At 26.8% G+C, this 14785-nt stretch overlaps 1 protein-coding gene across 1 annotated transcript; it reads left to right on the top strand.

The window, feature by feature from the left end:
- Nucleotides 1-4008: 4008 nt before the first annotated feature.
- LOC116412649 (MATH and LRR domain-containing protein PFE0570w-like) lies at nt 4009-14758 on the top strand. The gene is made up of 7 exons (XM_052900224.1): nt 4009-4183; nt 7026-7334; nt 7423-7635; nt 7725-8758; nt 9876-9880; nt 10531-11219; nt 14405-14758. Exons 2-7 carry the CDS (start codon nt 7031-7033, stop codon nt 14617-14619), a joined length of 2460 nt encoding a protein of 819 aa, XP_052756184.1. The 5' UTR covers nt 4009-4183; nt 7026-7030; the 3' UTR covers nt 14620-14758.
- Nucleotides 14759-14785: the final 27 nt, after the last annotated feature.

Genomic DNA, 14785 nt, shown 5'->3' with positions numbered 1-14785 from the left:
TTTGTACACAATACACGCTTATTATAATTCTAAAATATTGTATTGTAGAAGAAAGAGAACAAAATAAATCGTAACTGACAGTTAATTATGCATATTGCTCTCAATAGGTAATAAAATATTTTTTTTAACTTTATTAAGTAAATTTTTCGAAGGCTTTTTTAAAAAAGTCTTCAAATATATTGATAAATATACTGTAATAACTGACATTCTAATTTGATTTTATTTAAACATGTTTTATCTGTCAAAATGAGTGCGAGTTGTACAAGGATTTATTTTACGATCATATTTACGTTAATGAATAGGTATGTATGGAAAGAAAAATTTCCGAAAACATCCGCTAGTGACGCAGCTAAATTTTCAATACGAATTATCAATGTAAAAGTGAACGTCAGTAATGACTTAAATCGATGCTAATCTCACAGTATTGCCTCTTATTATTATTTTTGTCCAATTATTTTTATTATAAAAATACATACATAAATAATTTTATTAATGGATCTTGATAAATAGATAATAGTGATTTAGTACTAATGATTTAGTTTCAATAGTAGTAATAATATATATTATACATATAGGTATGACAATGCTACCTATATCTATTAAAATCGTGTTCTTCCTTCGATTTAAATTAACCCAATGAATTACAAATATTTAATTAATTTATTCTTTTATAATTTTTTTAAGCACTTCATCAACTATTCTAATTCTCTAACTATTATCCTTTAGAATACAGTTTCTAATAACAATTTCATACTGTAAAATATTATTTTCTATGAGCTTTTAATACACAAGTAATCACGTACTTAATATTTATTTTTTCTGTTTTTAAAATTGTCAATACATAGGTACTTAAGTATTTTATAGCTACCTGTAATATTTCATTTGTCTCATAGTATGAACGAAATTGTAGATATACTCATACATTTTAATACACATATTAAATATAATTTACAAAGAACGCGAGACTTGGAAGTAGAAATATTTCTTCGATGTTACAAGAATAGATACATAGTAGATAGATACATAGTTGCAAAATTACATTAATTTAAATATTATTAATATAAAAAAGTAAAGTGGAAAAAATACATGTATATAAATGCCATGCGAAAATGTGAGAAAAGAAAGAAAATGTTTATTATACAAAAATTTAAGAAAGAAGGATTATGTTAATAAGAACTTAGTTCTTATTCATTAGTTAGTGTCACGAAAGAGCACTATAGAAAATCAACATTTTGTTAGTTCAGTAACTATATAAGAAAAATAATATGTTTCATAATAAACTTAGATGCGATCTCTGGAGCATGTAATATCAAAGAAGTATTTTGTGGTATTGGTGTGTGTTTGTGTGTAGGTTATAAGATGGTCCACTGTGTAATCCACATTTAGTCATTTAAGTTCAAACACAAACATATTGGAATAGGCTTTATTACCATAAACTTAACTACAACATTCGTAAGACTGAACAATATTCACAGCAACACGGTTTTTTTGTGGTTTTTTGTAGTATTATTAAATATATACTCGAAAAACTGAAAATTGAGGGAATCACACCATTCATAAACATAGAAAAAAAGTATTCAAGTTATATATTTATATATATTTTACTAATATGTCGGATTACAAAAATAATAATTTGGTATACTTTCAATTTAGTACTTCTATCAAGCTGAAACTAGATCTATACTTAGTCTGCCTAATCTCTTTCTACATTTTTTTATTGTTAAGGAAGCAAGGCTGGCCACCTAATGAAAAGCGGATTCTGTTGTCTATGGACACCTGCAACACGAAAGAAGTTGCTTGTGCGATGTCGGCCTTTTAAATGTTTTAAAGCTTGTTTTTGAAAAGCCTCATATTCTATTGTCTACGCTCATTCATATGTATTTGGCCATTAAGTAGCTGTATTTGTATTTTTATTTTGACGGATGAAGTCCATAACACTCTCATGCATAGGAACAGACGTATAAGGGGTACAATTAAACAATTTAACATCAATGATTCCATTCGAGTATAAGGGTCATTTACCACTTTCTTACCAATGTTCTCAGTGTTTTTCTAAGTTGACATTACTTAGTATAAATTATTATTGCGTTTGGAGCAACGGGACTAATGTGGATTGCACGTGGAATGTTTGTTGATGAAACAAATCAGAGCACGATGGAATGTTCAAAATTGATAGGTTTAGGAATGTAAGTGCCACGCACGCAACATAGGTGGGACATTTATGCAATACAGTATTGAATATATAACGTCTTTTAGTTTTAATCTTAGAATACTTAAGAGGTAGTAACAACTTGAAGAATCTGAACGTTGCAACTTCCTATCAAATTAAAATGGTAGTTTTTATTATTATATTTGCCAATTTTAAAATGATTTTCTATCTATTTGTAATCGTGTTTATTTCCATGTCGGCCCCGTACTAATTTTGTAAAAATTAAGTTAGTCTTTGTAAAACAAAACATTAATTGTATTTTCGTCGTATTTTTTAATAATTAAAATAATGTAAGTACCTTTCTGTAGGTAGGTACTGTATATTATGTAATGAATTACAATTATTGGTGTTATAATATAAATATAAAAGAAAAAAAATTGGCTTTCAAAATGATCTCAGATTCTAGTCATAGACAAACAAGCGTGTTATTAAGACAATACGCTCAACTTGTCCATAATGTATATAATGTCCACTGTAATAAAACATTATTAAGATGTGTTTGTAAATACTTAATTCAGATGATAAAGAAACATCATCTATAAAACTATAGTTAGTAATTAAGTATATAGGTAGGTATTATAATGTAATGATAAAATTATAGTTTATTAACACACAATTGATGAAGGAATTATTGTATATAATGAATATTATACTGGAATTACTATAGGTTTGTTTAAAAGATAGTAATAAGTGAAGATACAAAAAAGTATTTGGATATTTTTAAACGACGACATAACTGTGATTGCATTAATTTCCTCTGTAAAAGACGTTTTGTAAGACTTACAAAAATGTTATTTGTAAATAATTTTCGAGTGTTCTAGTCAATAATATTAGGAGCAATAACTTTCTTGCATATCTTTTATTAAAACAAAATTTGTATAAAAATATAAAATTTGTGCATGATGTAAGTATTGTAAAGTAGAAAGAGTTTTGAGAATAAAAACAAATAATCCATTTTGTGTTTTCATCATAAAACCTAAGTCTTACTTCTTTAAATAGGTATATCGCAAAACTGCTGGCATGAAACAAGTTTCTTATTGTTAAGTTCTTCAACAGTTCCATAGTAATTTGCAACCTCTAATTTCTTATTGCATATACAAGTTTCATGAAACCAAAACAGATTTCTGCGTCTTTCAATTTTTAAATAAGACTACTGATATACGACTAATTTAAGATAACCCTATAGTTTTTTAATAGTTATGATTTCATACATAAGGAATGAAACTAATTTCTTAAGTGAATTTAACATAGAAGTACTCGTATATTTTATGGTGACTTCATTATCATAGTTTATTTCATCAATGCTAATAGAGTCATCCATCAACTTACATGATCATCATTTATCAATCACATTTCTGTTTGTATTACATTGGTATTTTGGCAGTCAAAGTCCATGTAATGAGTAGCATAGTCAACATATTAAATCAGGTATTATTATTTGGCTTAGAAGGAATTTTTCGAAAGGAATAAGGGAAACCAAATATTGAAATAAAATGTCTAGGTAGTGACAAAGAAGATATCTACACATTGTGACTTTCTGATAGTATAGTAGTTACCTACTATATATATATATATATATATATTTTCTATACTTAATAAACTAAGCGCCTTACGTATAGGTACATTCTAATAATTGTTCTTTGTCAAAATCTTTATTTGTATATAGTTTGTTCTAATCATAGACTAAGTATAACGTATTTGTAAAGTTCTAATAATTTTTACCATAGACCATTTAAATATAATAGGACTAACCTTAGCAATAAGTACTACTAAGGTCATTCCTATTATATTTACTTATTGTAATGTATTGTTACTGGTTGAAAATCATTAAAAAAAATTATGAAAGATCTCGAGTTTTTCCATTTTGATGCGTCAAAACAATTGCAATGGCGGGTCTTGATACAAAATTTTAGTGTCTTTATTTTTTATATTTAAATTATGTGTTGATTAACAAATTATATGTAATATAAGAAGGTAAGTTAATTATTCTTTGTATATTCTTAATTCATATATATGTAATTATATTTATATTACTTAAACATGATTTAATTAATAAAAGAGATCACGTACATATCCATATTTCAATATGTCATAAGTCTAAAAATAATCTTTAATTCAGAAATTTCAATGATCCTATCATTGAGATATATATCTACATGTGTATTATATGAAGTTACGTAATATGTAGTAACATGATTAGTAATCCTGCAGTCGGTGTTTGTATTAAATAGATTAACACCCTAATTACAAACTAAACTCAACAGCCATACAGATAAAGTGCTTCTCTTGCAGTTAATTAAATTCTTACACGAAAAAACTTCATTATAGAGAAAAAATAATATAACAAGACCGGTGTAAGTGTACTTACAAATCCTTTTGATTAAAATATAAATCAATAAAATTGATAAAAATTTAGTAAACGTTTTGCGTAACGTGCACACACAAAAAGTGACATAAATAGGTACTTGAATTGATACAAAGTGATATAATGTAGTGTTTACTTAAACATTCTGTTTTTGTATTATCACAGCTAGTTAGCTGGTAGTTTGGCATTCTAAAAGTATAGCTAATACCAACTTTTTACTGAGTACTAACTTTATAGTGTAATTGAATAACTGGATGCAATAATACGGAATAAAAATCTTTAAAATAAATAAAACACCATAATTATGATTTAAGGAAATTCGATAATGTAATCAGACTCCACATATTTTTTTTTTATTTTTTTTTTCAGAATCGAATTAGTTAACATAGTGGAACAACATTACATAACATAATGGAACCTGCATGCCTTCGTGTACGATTTACGTCACTTTTAAAAAATCTATGTAAAAGTAATGATTCCAAATGCTGTTTAGAGATCGTACCAGAACTATCATGTATACAAAACTTGGACAGAATACAATGGAAACATGGTAGCAGCTCTATAGAGTGTACAATACCAATGAATTACAAAGTGATATTGAAAAATAAACAAATCTTAATAAATAAATTAGAAGATTCGAAACGAACTTATCACTCCTGTGTCGATTTATTACTACCATCGTCATTAACAAATATGGAAATAGGATCTGGAGATATTACTAGAATAAGTGATACCAACATATTGGACAAAATATCAACAAACATAAAGAAATGTGATGTAGTTCTAACAAATAAATCAAATAACTCTTTAAACCTAGAACAATACACAGTATTAATAAATAATTTGCAAACGTTAGAGATGAAATCATCAGACATTGATGAGCAAGAAATTTTTACTAAGGAGCAGAACAAAATAGAAGGTTATAGCTAACATTAAATTAATATATTGAATAAATTATAGCTCTTTTAATTTAGTCAAAAACAATTTTATTTCTATTTATTTACTTTTTTTATTTTAGAATTGAAAGATGAAAGTTCGCAAACTGTAACTGTTATTGATAATTTTTGCCGCACTGCTGTTGAATTAATTGATAAAACCACTAATACAGACTTAATTCATTTGATACATAATAAAAGAACCAAAACGGCTTTTTGTTCGTATGCTCTAGATAATGTGACGTCAGAAGAAAGTAATAAAAGTAAAGAGTCTAAGGCTAAACTTAGTTTAAGCCCTATATATTCTATCAATACAAAAGATAACATATTATGCACTGTAAGAAGTAGAACTTCAAATTATATTATTTTTCGTGTACAAGAATCACCAAACAAAGGTTTCACAGAAGTAATCAGCAATGAGTATAATGTATCTAATACATATTCAAATAGTTTTATCAACAGCAATAATCTGTTTGAAAATACGTTATTATATACTAAAAATAAAAGAATTTTACCTGAAGTTCGAATTGCTAATTTTCTACAAATAATGGAAAAAGAAATTATGCCTTTAAAAATAATGCTCAATGATATGATAAAGAAATGTTCATCATTAGGGTTTACTAAAACAGAGAAAAAATACAGGGATTCATTAATTTATAAAACTATATCAACTTATGATAATCAAATAGTCAAAAGTAATTTACCGAGAAGACAGACAAAATCCAATCGTGTCGTGTATTCGATAGTTTTTAATAAATAACAATTGTTTATGTAATTTCTATTTATTTTAAATTAAATATTAATGAAATTTTGTGTGCCAATTGAATTCATCTAACTTCACGTTTAAGATACGACAATAAAATTGCCCTTGCCATATTGAATCGAATACAGATTCTTAGGTAAAAAATAAGACCAAATTGCAGAGTTGAACTATTCGGTCACAGTTCTTCGTCTTCCCTATCAGCGATTAATAAAATGCTTCCGACTACTCCACCTGTGATAACAGTTATGAACTTATAAAATATATATATGTTTGTGAATGAACAATGAAACATACCTATATCAGAGCCCATGTTAAAAGGATCTTGAAAGAAGAAACTGTACGTGGAGCGATTTTGATTATTTCGGAATAATTCGATTGGTGCAATTCGAAACCTAATAATATGATTAGTTGAATTCTGTTAAGTCCTCTTTTTGTTCATAGCATTATTACTATAGGCATATATATAATAAGAAGGGGGGGGGGAGAATAGTCCGTGACTATTCTTAAAAAACTAGTTAGGAATTTATCCTGAATGAAGATTTATTATTATGAAGATTTTATTAATTTTAATGATTACATATTGTTTTGTAATAATGACATCAAGAAATCAATAGTACAGTTTCAGTAAAAAAATTAAAAAGTCTTCTAAATCTATTTTATTTGATTTTTTTGTGCAGGTGTGTATTTTTATTTATTTATCTATATTGAATAATTATGGGACAAACTAAAAGTAAGCGTTTTACAATATTATAGTATCCATGGACAACAGACCTGAAGTTGATAAAATTGCCCAAAGCCTAGCATTTAAAGTAGAAGCAACTCCACAAGATAATGGATTAGAAATAACAAGTACATCTAAGATTACTCCCCTAAATTTTAAAATTAGGATTCGAAAGAAAAATGAGGCTGCTGTACAAAAAGGTATTCTGTCAGTGCCCAAATTAAATGTTCCAGAAAGAATTCGCCTTATTAGTAGTGATCAGACCATAATGTCTTTTGATATGCTCATGGAAGCTGTTATAAATAAGAAATATTCAAGAAAAGCAACGCGAAGATTCTTTGGTAAGTTAATAATAATTGTAAAAATTCACATTTTAAATTTGACATTTCTTGTAACCTAATGAATGTTTGTTTATTATTTCCCATGTAGGAGGATGCTTTAAAAATGGGTGCGACCAAGACGACTCTCCTTATATAAAAAAAATATCCAAAAGTAAGCTTTATGGCGAAGATATAACAAGTAGATCTGCTGGAGTAATAAACAATAGCATTCTCGTAGCAAAAAACAATGATCAGTTAAATAGTAACCCCAAGCAGCCTAATAAGAAAACACAGCACGACTATTTTGGGAAATGTAAACCAGGTACAAATATATGTAATATTTTGATTGCAACATTTATTTACATCTTCTTTCAATTTGAATAAATTTATTTATTAATTTAACCTTTTAAGGAGGATGTTTGGATCCCCCATTTGATGAAGATAAATATTCGTATGAACCTGACAAAGAACAAATATTATTTGATAATTCAAAGAACTATAATATACTCAAAATTAAGAAAAATGATGGACAAAATTCAATTATTGATAGATTGTCCATTGAAAAATCATCGGACAGAGTTCAAAATAAATCTAGTGTCTTGAGCATCTTAAGTTTGTATCAGGCACAGTTTTTGAATAATTCCTTAGATTCAAAATATTCCGATTCTATTATAACTTACCCACCTACCCTATCCTCAAGTGAAATATTAACCGAAAAATACATTAATGAAAAGAATAGAATTAATGGAGATAAATCAAGAAAATCGTTTAATGAATTTTATGAGACCTATTTTATACCATCGAAAACAACAAAAAAGTACATTAATAAGAAAGCATCAATAATAAGCCACACCAACGAGCGATTCAAAGACCCAACGACATTAAATAATAAAGTACAAAAAGAAATTGAGGGAAATTCAATTGAATTTATTAAACCTTATCAAAATGAAAATAAAACACAACAAATAGTCATTTCCACAGTCAGTAAAGTTAATCAAAATTACATCGATCAGCCAGAAAAAGAACATTTATATGAAGATACTACTACTGAACTTATTTCCAAAACTCTATATGAACCATTAGTAGAACCTGAAAATATTATGTTACTGACTTTAGATCTTAAATCCGATAAAATTATTACAGATAATCAAACTGACAATAAAATTACTCAGAATGAAGTAATTGCAAATGATAACAATTCCTATATTTCTATAAATAGAAAAAGTGGAAGTAAAATGATTTCATCTAATTTTACAGACAATGTACAAGACAATTATAATTTTCAAACAAATAGTAAAGATTTAGATAAGGTCTATGAGAATATCACAAATTCTACTAGAGAAATAAACAATAATAACAATAGCAATGAAGCGTTCATAAATGACAAAATACATTTGAAAGATTCAAAATTATCACAAATTGCTACAGAAAAAAGAAATATAACTGCAAGTAAATGTGAAATTTCAAAAATAGATAATACAAATAAAATGAATTCTTTATATACAAATAATATCAAATCGGAATCTGTTATTTTGCTAAAAAATTCTTCTAGCAAGAAATCAATTCTTCCTGATTATACAGTCAACAACAATACAATATTAGAAAATATATTATCAGATATAAACTATTCCGTGTCTGCGATTATTGAAGTCAATCAACATGATACTGATCAGATAAAAACAGAACATTTATATAAATATACTACAACCAAATTTATTTCAAAAACTTTATATGGACTACTAACAGAACTTGATAATAATAAATCTTTTTTAAAATCGGATAAAATTATTACAAATGACCAAACCAATAATTATAACATTACTCAGAATAAATCCATTGTAAATAATAATAATTCTTATGTTTCTACAGATGAGAGTCAAAAGATTTCATCTAAAATTACAGACCAAATACAAGATAAATACAGTATTCAAATAGATAGTAAAAAAGTTGAAAATATTTATAACAAACCTATTGATACAGATATAGCCAAAGAAATAAACAAAAAATATAATGACATCAAAAAATCATTAATAAACAACAAAACACATTCAAAAGATTTACAATCATCAGAATTTGTTACAAAACAACAGAAAACAACTATAAGTAAACGTAAAGTTCAAGAAATTGATGATACAAATAAAAATAGTTCTTTATATATAAATAATATCAAAGCGGAGTCTGATATTACGTTAAAAAAATCTTTCAGTGAAATTTATAGTACGAATTTAATTCCTACTAACCATACAACTACTATCAATGAAAATACTATACCCGATAATACATTATCGAATACCAATCATTTTATTTCCGTACTTAATGAAGTCAATCAAAGTGATATTTATCAGACAAAAACAGAACATTTATATGAAGTTCCTACTACTAAACCACTGGAACAATTTGAAAATATTATATCACCTTTAAAATCCGGTAAAACTACTACAGATGACCAAACTGATAATTATGATATTACTGGGAATAATTTGTTTGTAAATAAAAATAATAATTCCTACATTTCTATGGATATAAAAATTGATAATCCAGAAATTTTATCTAATATTACAGATCAAGTACGAGATAATTATAGTATTCAAATAAATAATAAAGAGGTAGAAAAACAAATTAAAAACATAATAAATATAGATGCGTCCAAAAAAATAAACCTAAATAATAAAATTAGCAATGAGACGTTAACAAATGACAAATTACCTTTAAAGGGTTCAAAATCATTAGAAAGTATTATAGTGCATCGAAATTCAATAGTAACTAAGTATAATAGTCAAGAAATAAATTATATAAATAAAATTACTTCCTTATATACAAGTAATATCAAATCAGAACCTAATATCACATTAGAAATATCTGTTGGTGCAATTTCTAACACACAATCAATCTCTACTAATTATACAACTACTATCAATGAAAATACTATACTAAGTAATACATTATCAAATGTGAAAAATTCTGATCAAAAAAATGCAAGAAAAAGACTAACTGAAGCCAACGAAAATATAACAACGGAAAAAACCACTGCAATAAGAATCTCAAAATTACCTTCGAAAGATTCATTAAATTACGATTTTAAGAAACATGTCGTAGATACCAATAACAAATATATTGTTAAAAACAATGATACAAATGATAATATACTGGCAAAAACTAAAAATACCTCTTTAAATAATATTAATAAAATAACTACTAATTTTAATGAATCAATTAGAAATGAATTACTTGACACTTTGGATACTAATAACAAAGAAAATTGTGAAGAATCAAATTCTGCAATAAATACATATAAAAGAGATATAAACACACAGAAAAATGATAAAAGTAACGTAGAAATCTCTAACAAAGACAGTAAAATTATTAAATATGAAACATCAAAAAAAATATCAGAAGAACCAAAAATTGATGATAAATCTATTTTATCTGATTTTAAACAAGAGTGTGTTAATCCTACAATTTCAACAGCTATAGTAACAGTTAACAGTTATAAAGAATCACAAATAAAAGAACAAACATCTTTTATAGCAGATGATGTAAAATCAGAAAATATCATAAATAAATGTTTTATATCATCTTTGTCGGCATCCCATATAAAGGAAGAAATACAAAACGAATCGCCTGGAATCTGTCTTAACCTTGCTTTTCAATCATATCCAGGTAAAAACGGTAATAAAACAATAAAAACTTTAGATGCATCAAGACCACTAGTAAGAAAATCTGATGATAGTATTACCATAATAAAATCTAAGATAAAACCTGATAGCAAAGAAATAAAAATTCCAATAGATTCCGAAAACTATATGTTCATACAATTAAGGAAAGATCAACCACATTTAACACAAAAAAATAAATCTACGTTTACAAAACAAACACAGGATGTATCGGCTATGGAATTAAATAATAGTAAGTAATAGCATTAAACAAATACATGTTAAAATGTAAGAGTCTACAACTAATTTTTTATGATATTCTATTATAATATTGTGTGTATGTGTGTTTTATAAATAGTATAAAAAGACATAGAATGGGCCACCCCTTTCTTTCCCGTGGGAATTATAAGAGGCAACTAACGAAATATGATGGTTGAAGGATGGACAGCAGTATCCTTTTTAAAACATCATGAAAAGCATAACTGCGATTGCCAACTCGTCTGTCAACTACTGGAAAAACCCTTCCAAGGGGGAGGGCCTATGTTCAACAGTGGACAGACAATGGCTAATATAATGAAGATGTTCTATAAATACGATACAAGTTAGCAACAGTATAACAGTTTTCATAAATAAACCGAAAACATATCAAAACCTATTGGGATTCCATTAGATTCTATAGAACTGTTTTAATTTAAAAGCAAATCCAGAAAACTACTAAGTAACCCAGAGAGCAAACACGACCACACCACGTCAAGGTCACAAAGAACCCAACTCTTTAAATTTAGTGATATATTTCCTAATTTTTCCTTAACAGTTTAGTACCATTACAGTATTGTTAATTTAAACATTTATAATATCATCTCTCTAATAATACTTCAAGCCCAATGTGTTTGCGCAGATATTTTTATATGGGAGGGTTTCTACAATAAAATTACAGGTCGCGGAAACATAATACCTTACTCATTAGGAATAGCAACCCCTGGCACTGCATAAACCTTACAATTAGTATATTATATTAGGTTATATACTAGATACCAATCCGATGTCTACGAGTATATATTGGATTCCTCTGGACATGACGATGACGAAAAAAGGTCATTACCCATTTCGATATTGCCCATATCGGTCGGATATCTATTTTCATATAGGTATGTTAAAAGTCTGTTATCCAATATTATTTTTTGGATAACAGACTTTTAATATATTCATAATTAGACCAGTATATTACAATAAATTCTGTGATGTTTACAATTTTTTTAGTGATTGGTTACCACTTATTATATATACATACAGGCCTGGTTCCTTAACATAGCCGTATATGTACTCTCAGACACGTCTTTATAAAGTTTATATCGAATCCTGGGGATCGATGCCCTTAAATACGCCCATGATGTTAAGTCATACAAAAATAATCATTATAATCCTACTAGATACTAGATAATTTTAACCTTAATAACTGTTTAATAATTTATTATGATGATATATTATTTTATTTTATTGTTACTTAGATTAGATTACTTAACTTACTTATATTGCCTTTTCAGGGTTCTATACCAAAAAGGTACGAAGGAGCCCTTATGGTGCGATTTGTCTGTCCGTTCGTGTATCACAGCGCTGTAAACAACTACTAATGCTATCGATTTCAAATTGGAATACTTTTATATATTGTTGGCTCGCACATATTGCAATAGAAATAATTGAAAAAAAATTTTTTTTTTTTGCGACGGGATCCAAAAGGGATAGTCAAAATTTCATATTGGCTTACTAGTCTAAATGGAATATTATATAAAAGGGCTTCATTTGGACATTTCACAACTGATTTTAATTTATTTTTATGCTGTATAATTTTTTAGTTATAATTTAAAATGTAAGAAAAAAAAATCCCCCTCCCCCTTTTACCTTCTAAAATTGTCAGATAAAAACCTAAAATAATTATAGTTTATAATGATATACGTAGATATTACAGGAAAAATAAATGATACTTCTAATTATCACAATTTAAAAAAAAAAACATAAAGAACCTCAAAATCAAACTTAACTTTGCGGTTTGTTTTCAAGCCGTAGTTACAACTTATATACACAATTTTTAATGGAAATAACTATAATAATAATTATTAGATGTCTATTTCATATAATCATATAAAAATAAAAAAGGAGGTCATTTTATATCATATATATATATATATATATATATATATATATATATATATACATAATTTTTTAGTGTTTATTTAGTTAATAGATGAGGTTTTTAAAAATGTACGTTGCGATATGTTTTTATATCAGAAATATAAATATCCTGACAATATATCTTTAAAAATCTTGTTAGCTTTTTTGGTCTGGTCTAAATAATTGCGAATTTTTAACACATTTTTCTTCTAGTGAATAAGTGGTTTTATTTCTTTTGTTATTTTGGTGTATTTTCGGAGTGTACAACTTATTCAAATATTTTTTTATCTAAAGACTACAAACTTTTTAGAAACATTTTATGTACGGAACCCTCGATTATTGAATTCAACTCATATTTGACCGGTTTTTTATCTTTAAACCGTGTATGTTAAAAATGTTATAAACATTACTATACATTTAAATGAACGCTTACTAAGAAGTTTTTTTTTTTGTTTTTTTTTATGCAACTTTATTCTTATAGAAGTGCTAAGTATAAACACGAGTCACCGATGAAAGTATTTATTACAATTAAAAATAAATTAAACCAATTAAAAACGTAATTTCCAAATAATTTGTGTCAACCTATTACATATACGTTAATTAATGATAGCAGCTCCGGTTCTACGTAAATGTAATTCAGTATCCACCTCTTAATTTATATAGTATTTACTAGCAACTCGTGACTTTACCCGTATTAATTTTTTTAAGCAATTTTAAATGGCAAGCAAGCGTCTGGCCATCTGATGTATGTCCAGTAACAGCACAACATAACGATCTTATATTTTTCATAAGATTCGTGATTTTCATAATTTTTCATGAAATTTATGAAAAAAAAAAGGATTGATGAAAAGCGGTAACTTATATATACTTGAACAAAACAATGAATATCACAGAATAGACTGAGATATCGCTATTATGTCTTCTTACCCTGTAATTACACTACCATATCCCATCCCTTACACCGTAATACAACCATATAAATACACTTACTTAAGTAGTAACAAAAACACGTGTAGAACGCGTAATAAGGTATTGTTTTTATATTTCAAGCTTTAAGTGGCGGAATAAAGGGCCCATTTTTATCGATATAAAAACTATCCTATCTCTTAGAGTAAATAATACACATTTACAAAATTTAATTAAAACCCATTAAGCTTTCAAAGATTATCATGAATGAACATCGTAACGACGGATACAAATAAAATATCCTCTTATTAAATTTTAATGATGTCTTATATTGATTAAAAACATAACTGTTTCTATTCGCAGACATTGAATCCTTGCAAAAGACTTTAGCAATATTATATGAACTACAATTGGTTCCTCTGCAAAATGTAATTAAAAGTTTAAAAGAAGAAATTGACGAATTAGCAAGGCAACAATTCTGGCTGAAAGAGAATTTGCAAATAAAGAAAAATAAACCAATAAAATTAATCAACATTAATAAACGCTGTGGATGTTTTAAGAGATATGGGAACATTTAAAAATCATATATTCTTATTTTATAGCAATTCTAAAATATATTTTACATACTCCGAAGTTGCAATTTATGCATTTAAATAAATTTATGGCAAAACGAAAATAACGCAATGCGATTTAAATAATAATGCGACAAGTTCCTCAATCGAGATCGTGTAGACGACCACAATT

Source organism: Galleria mellonella, unplaced genomic scaffold, assembly GCF_026898425.1.
Source record: "Galleria mellonella isolate WM207_F2 unplaced genomic scaffold, CSIRO_AGI_GalMel_v1 utg64, whole genome shotgun sequence".
In the NCBI taxonomy this organism is placed as follows: Eukaryota; Metazoa; Arthropoda; class Insecta; order Lepidoptera; family Pyralidae; genus Galleria; species Galleria mellonella.
This window is presented reverse-complemented; position numbering and strand designations above follow the sequence as displayed.

Bases quoted from the DNA above. Each gene is read 5' to 3' on its own strand.
- LOC116412649 (XM_052900224.1), top strand. From the start codon at position 7,031: ATGGACAACAGACCTGAAGTTGATAAAATTGCCCAAAGCCTAGCATTT. The intron at 7,335-7,422 runs GTAAGTTAATAA...TTTCCCATGTAG, and splicing joins AGCAACGCGAAGATTCTTTG to GAGGATGCTTTAAAAATGGG. The intron at 7,636-7,724 runs GTACAAATATAT...TAACCTTTTAAG, and splicing joins TTTTGGGAAATGTAAACCAG to GAGGATGTTTGGATCCCCCA.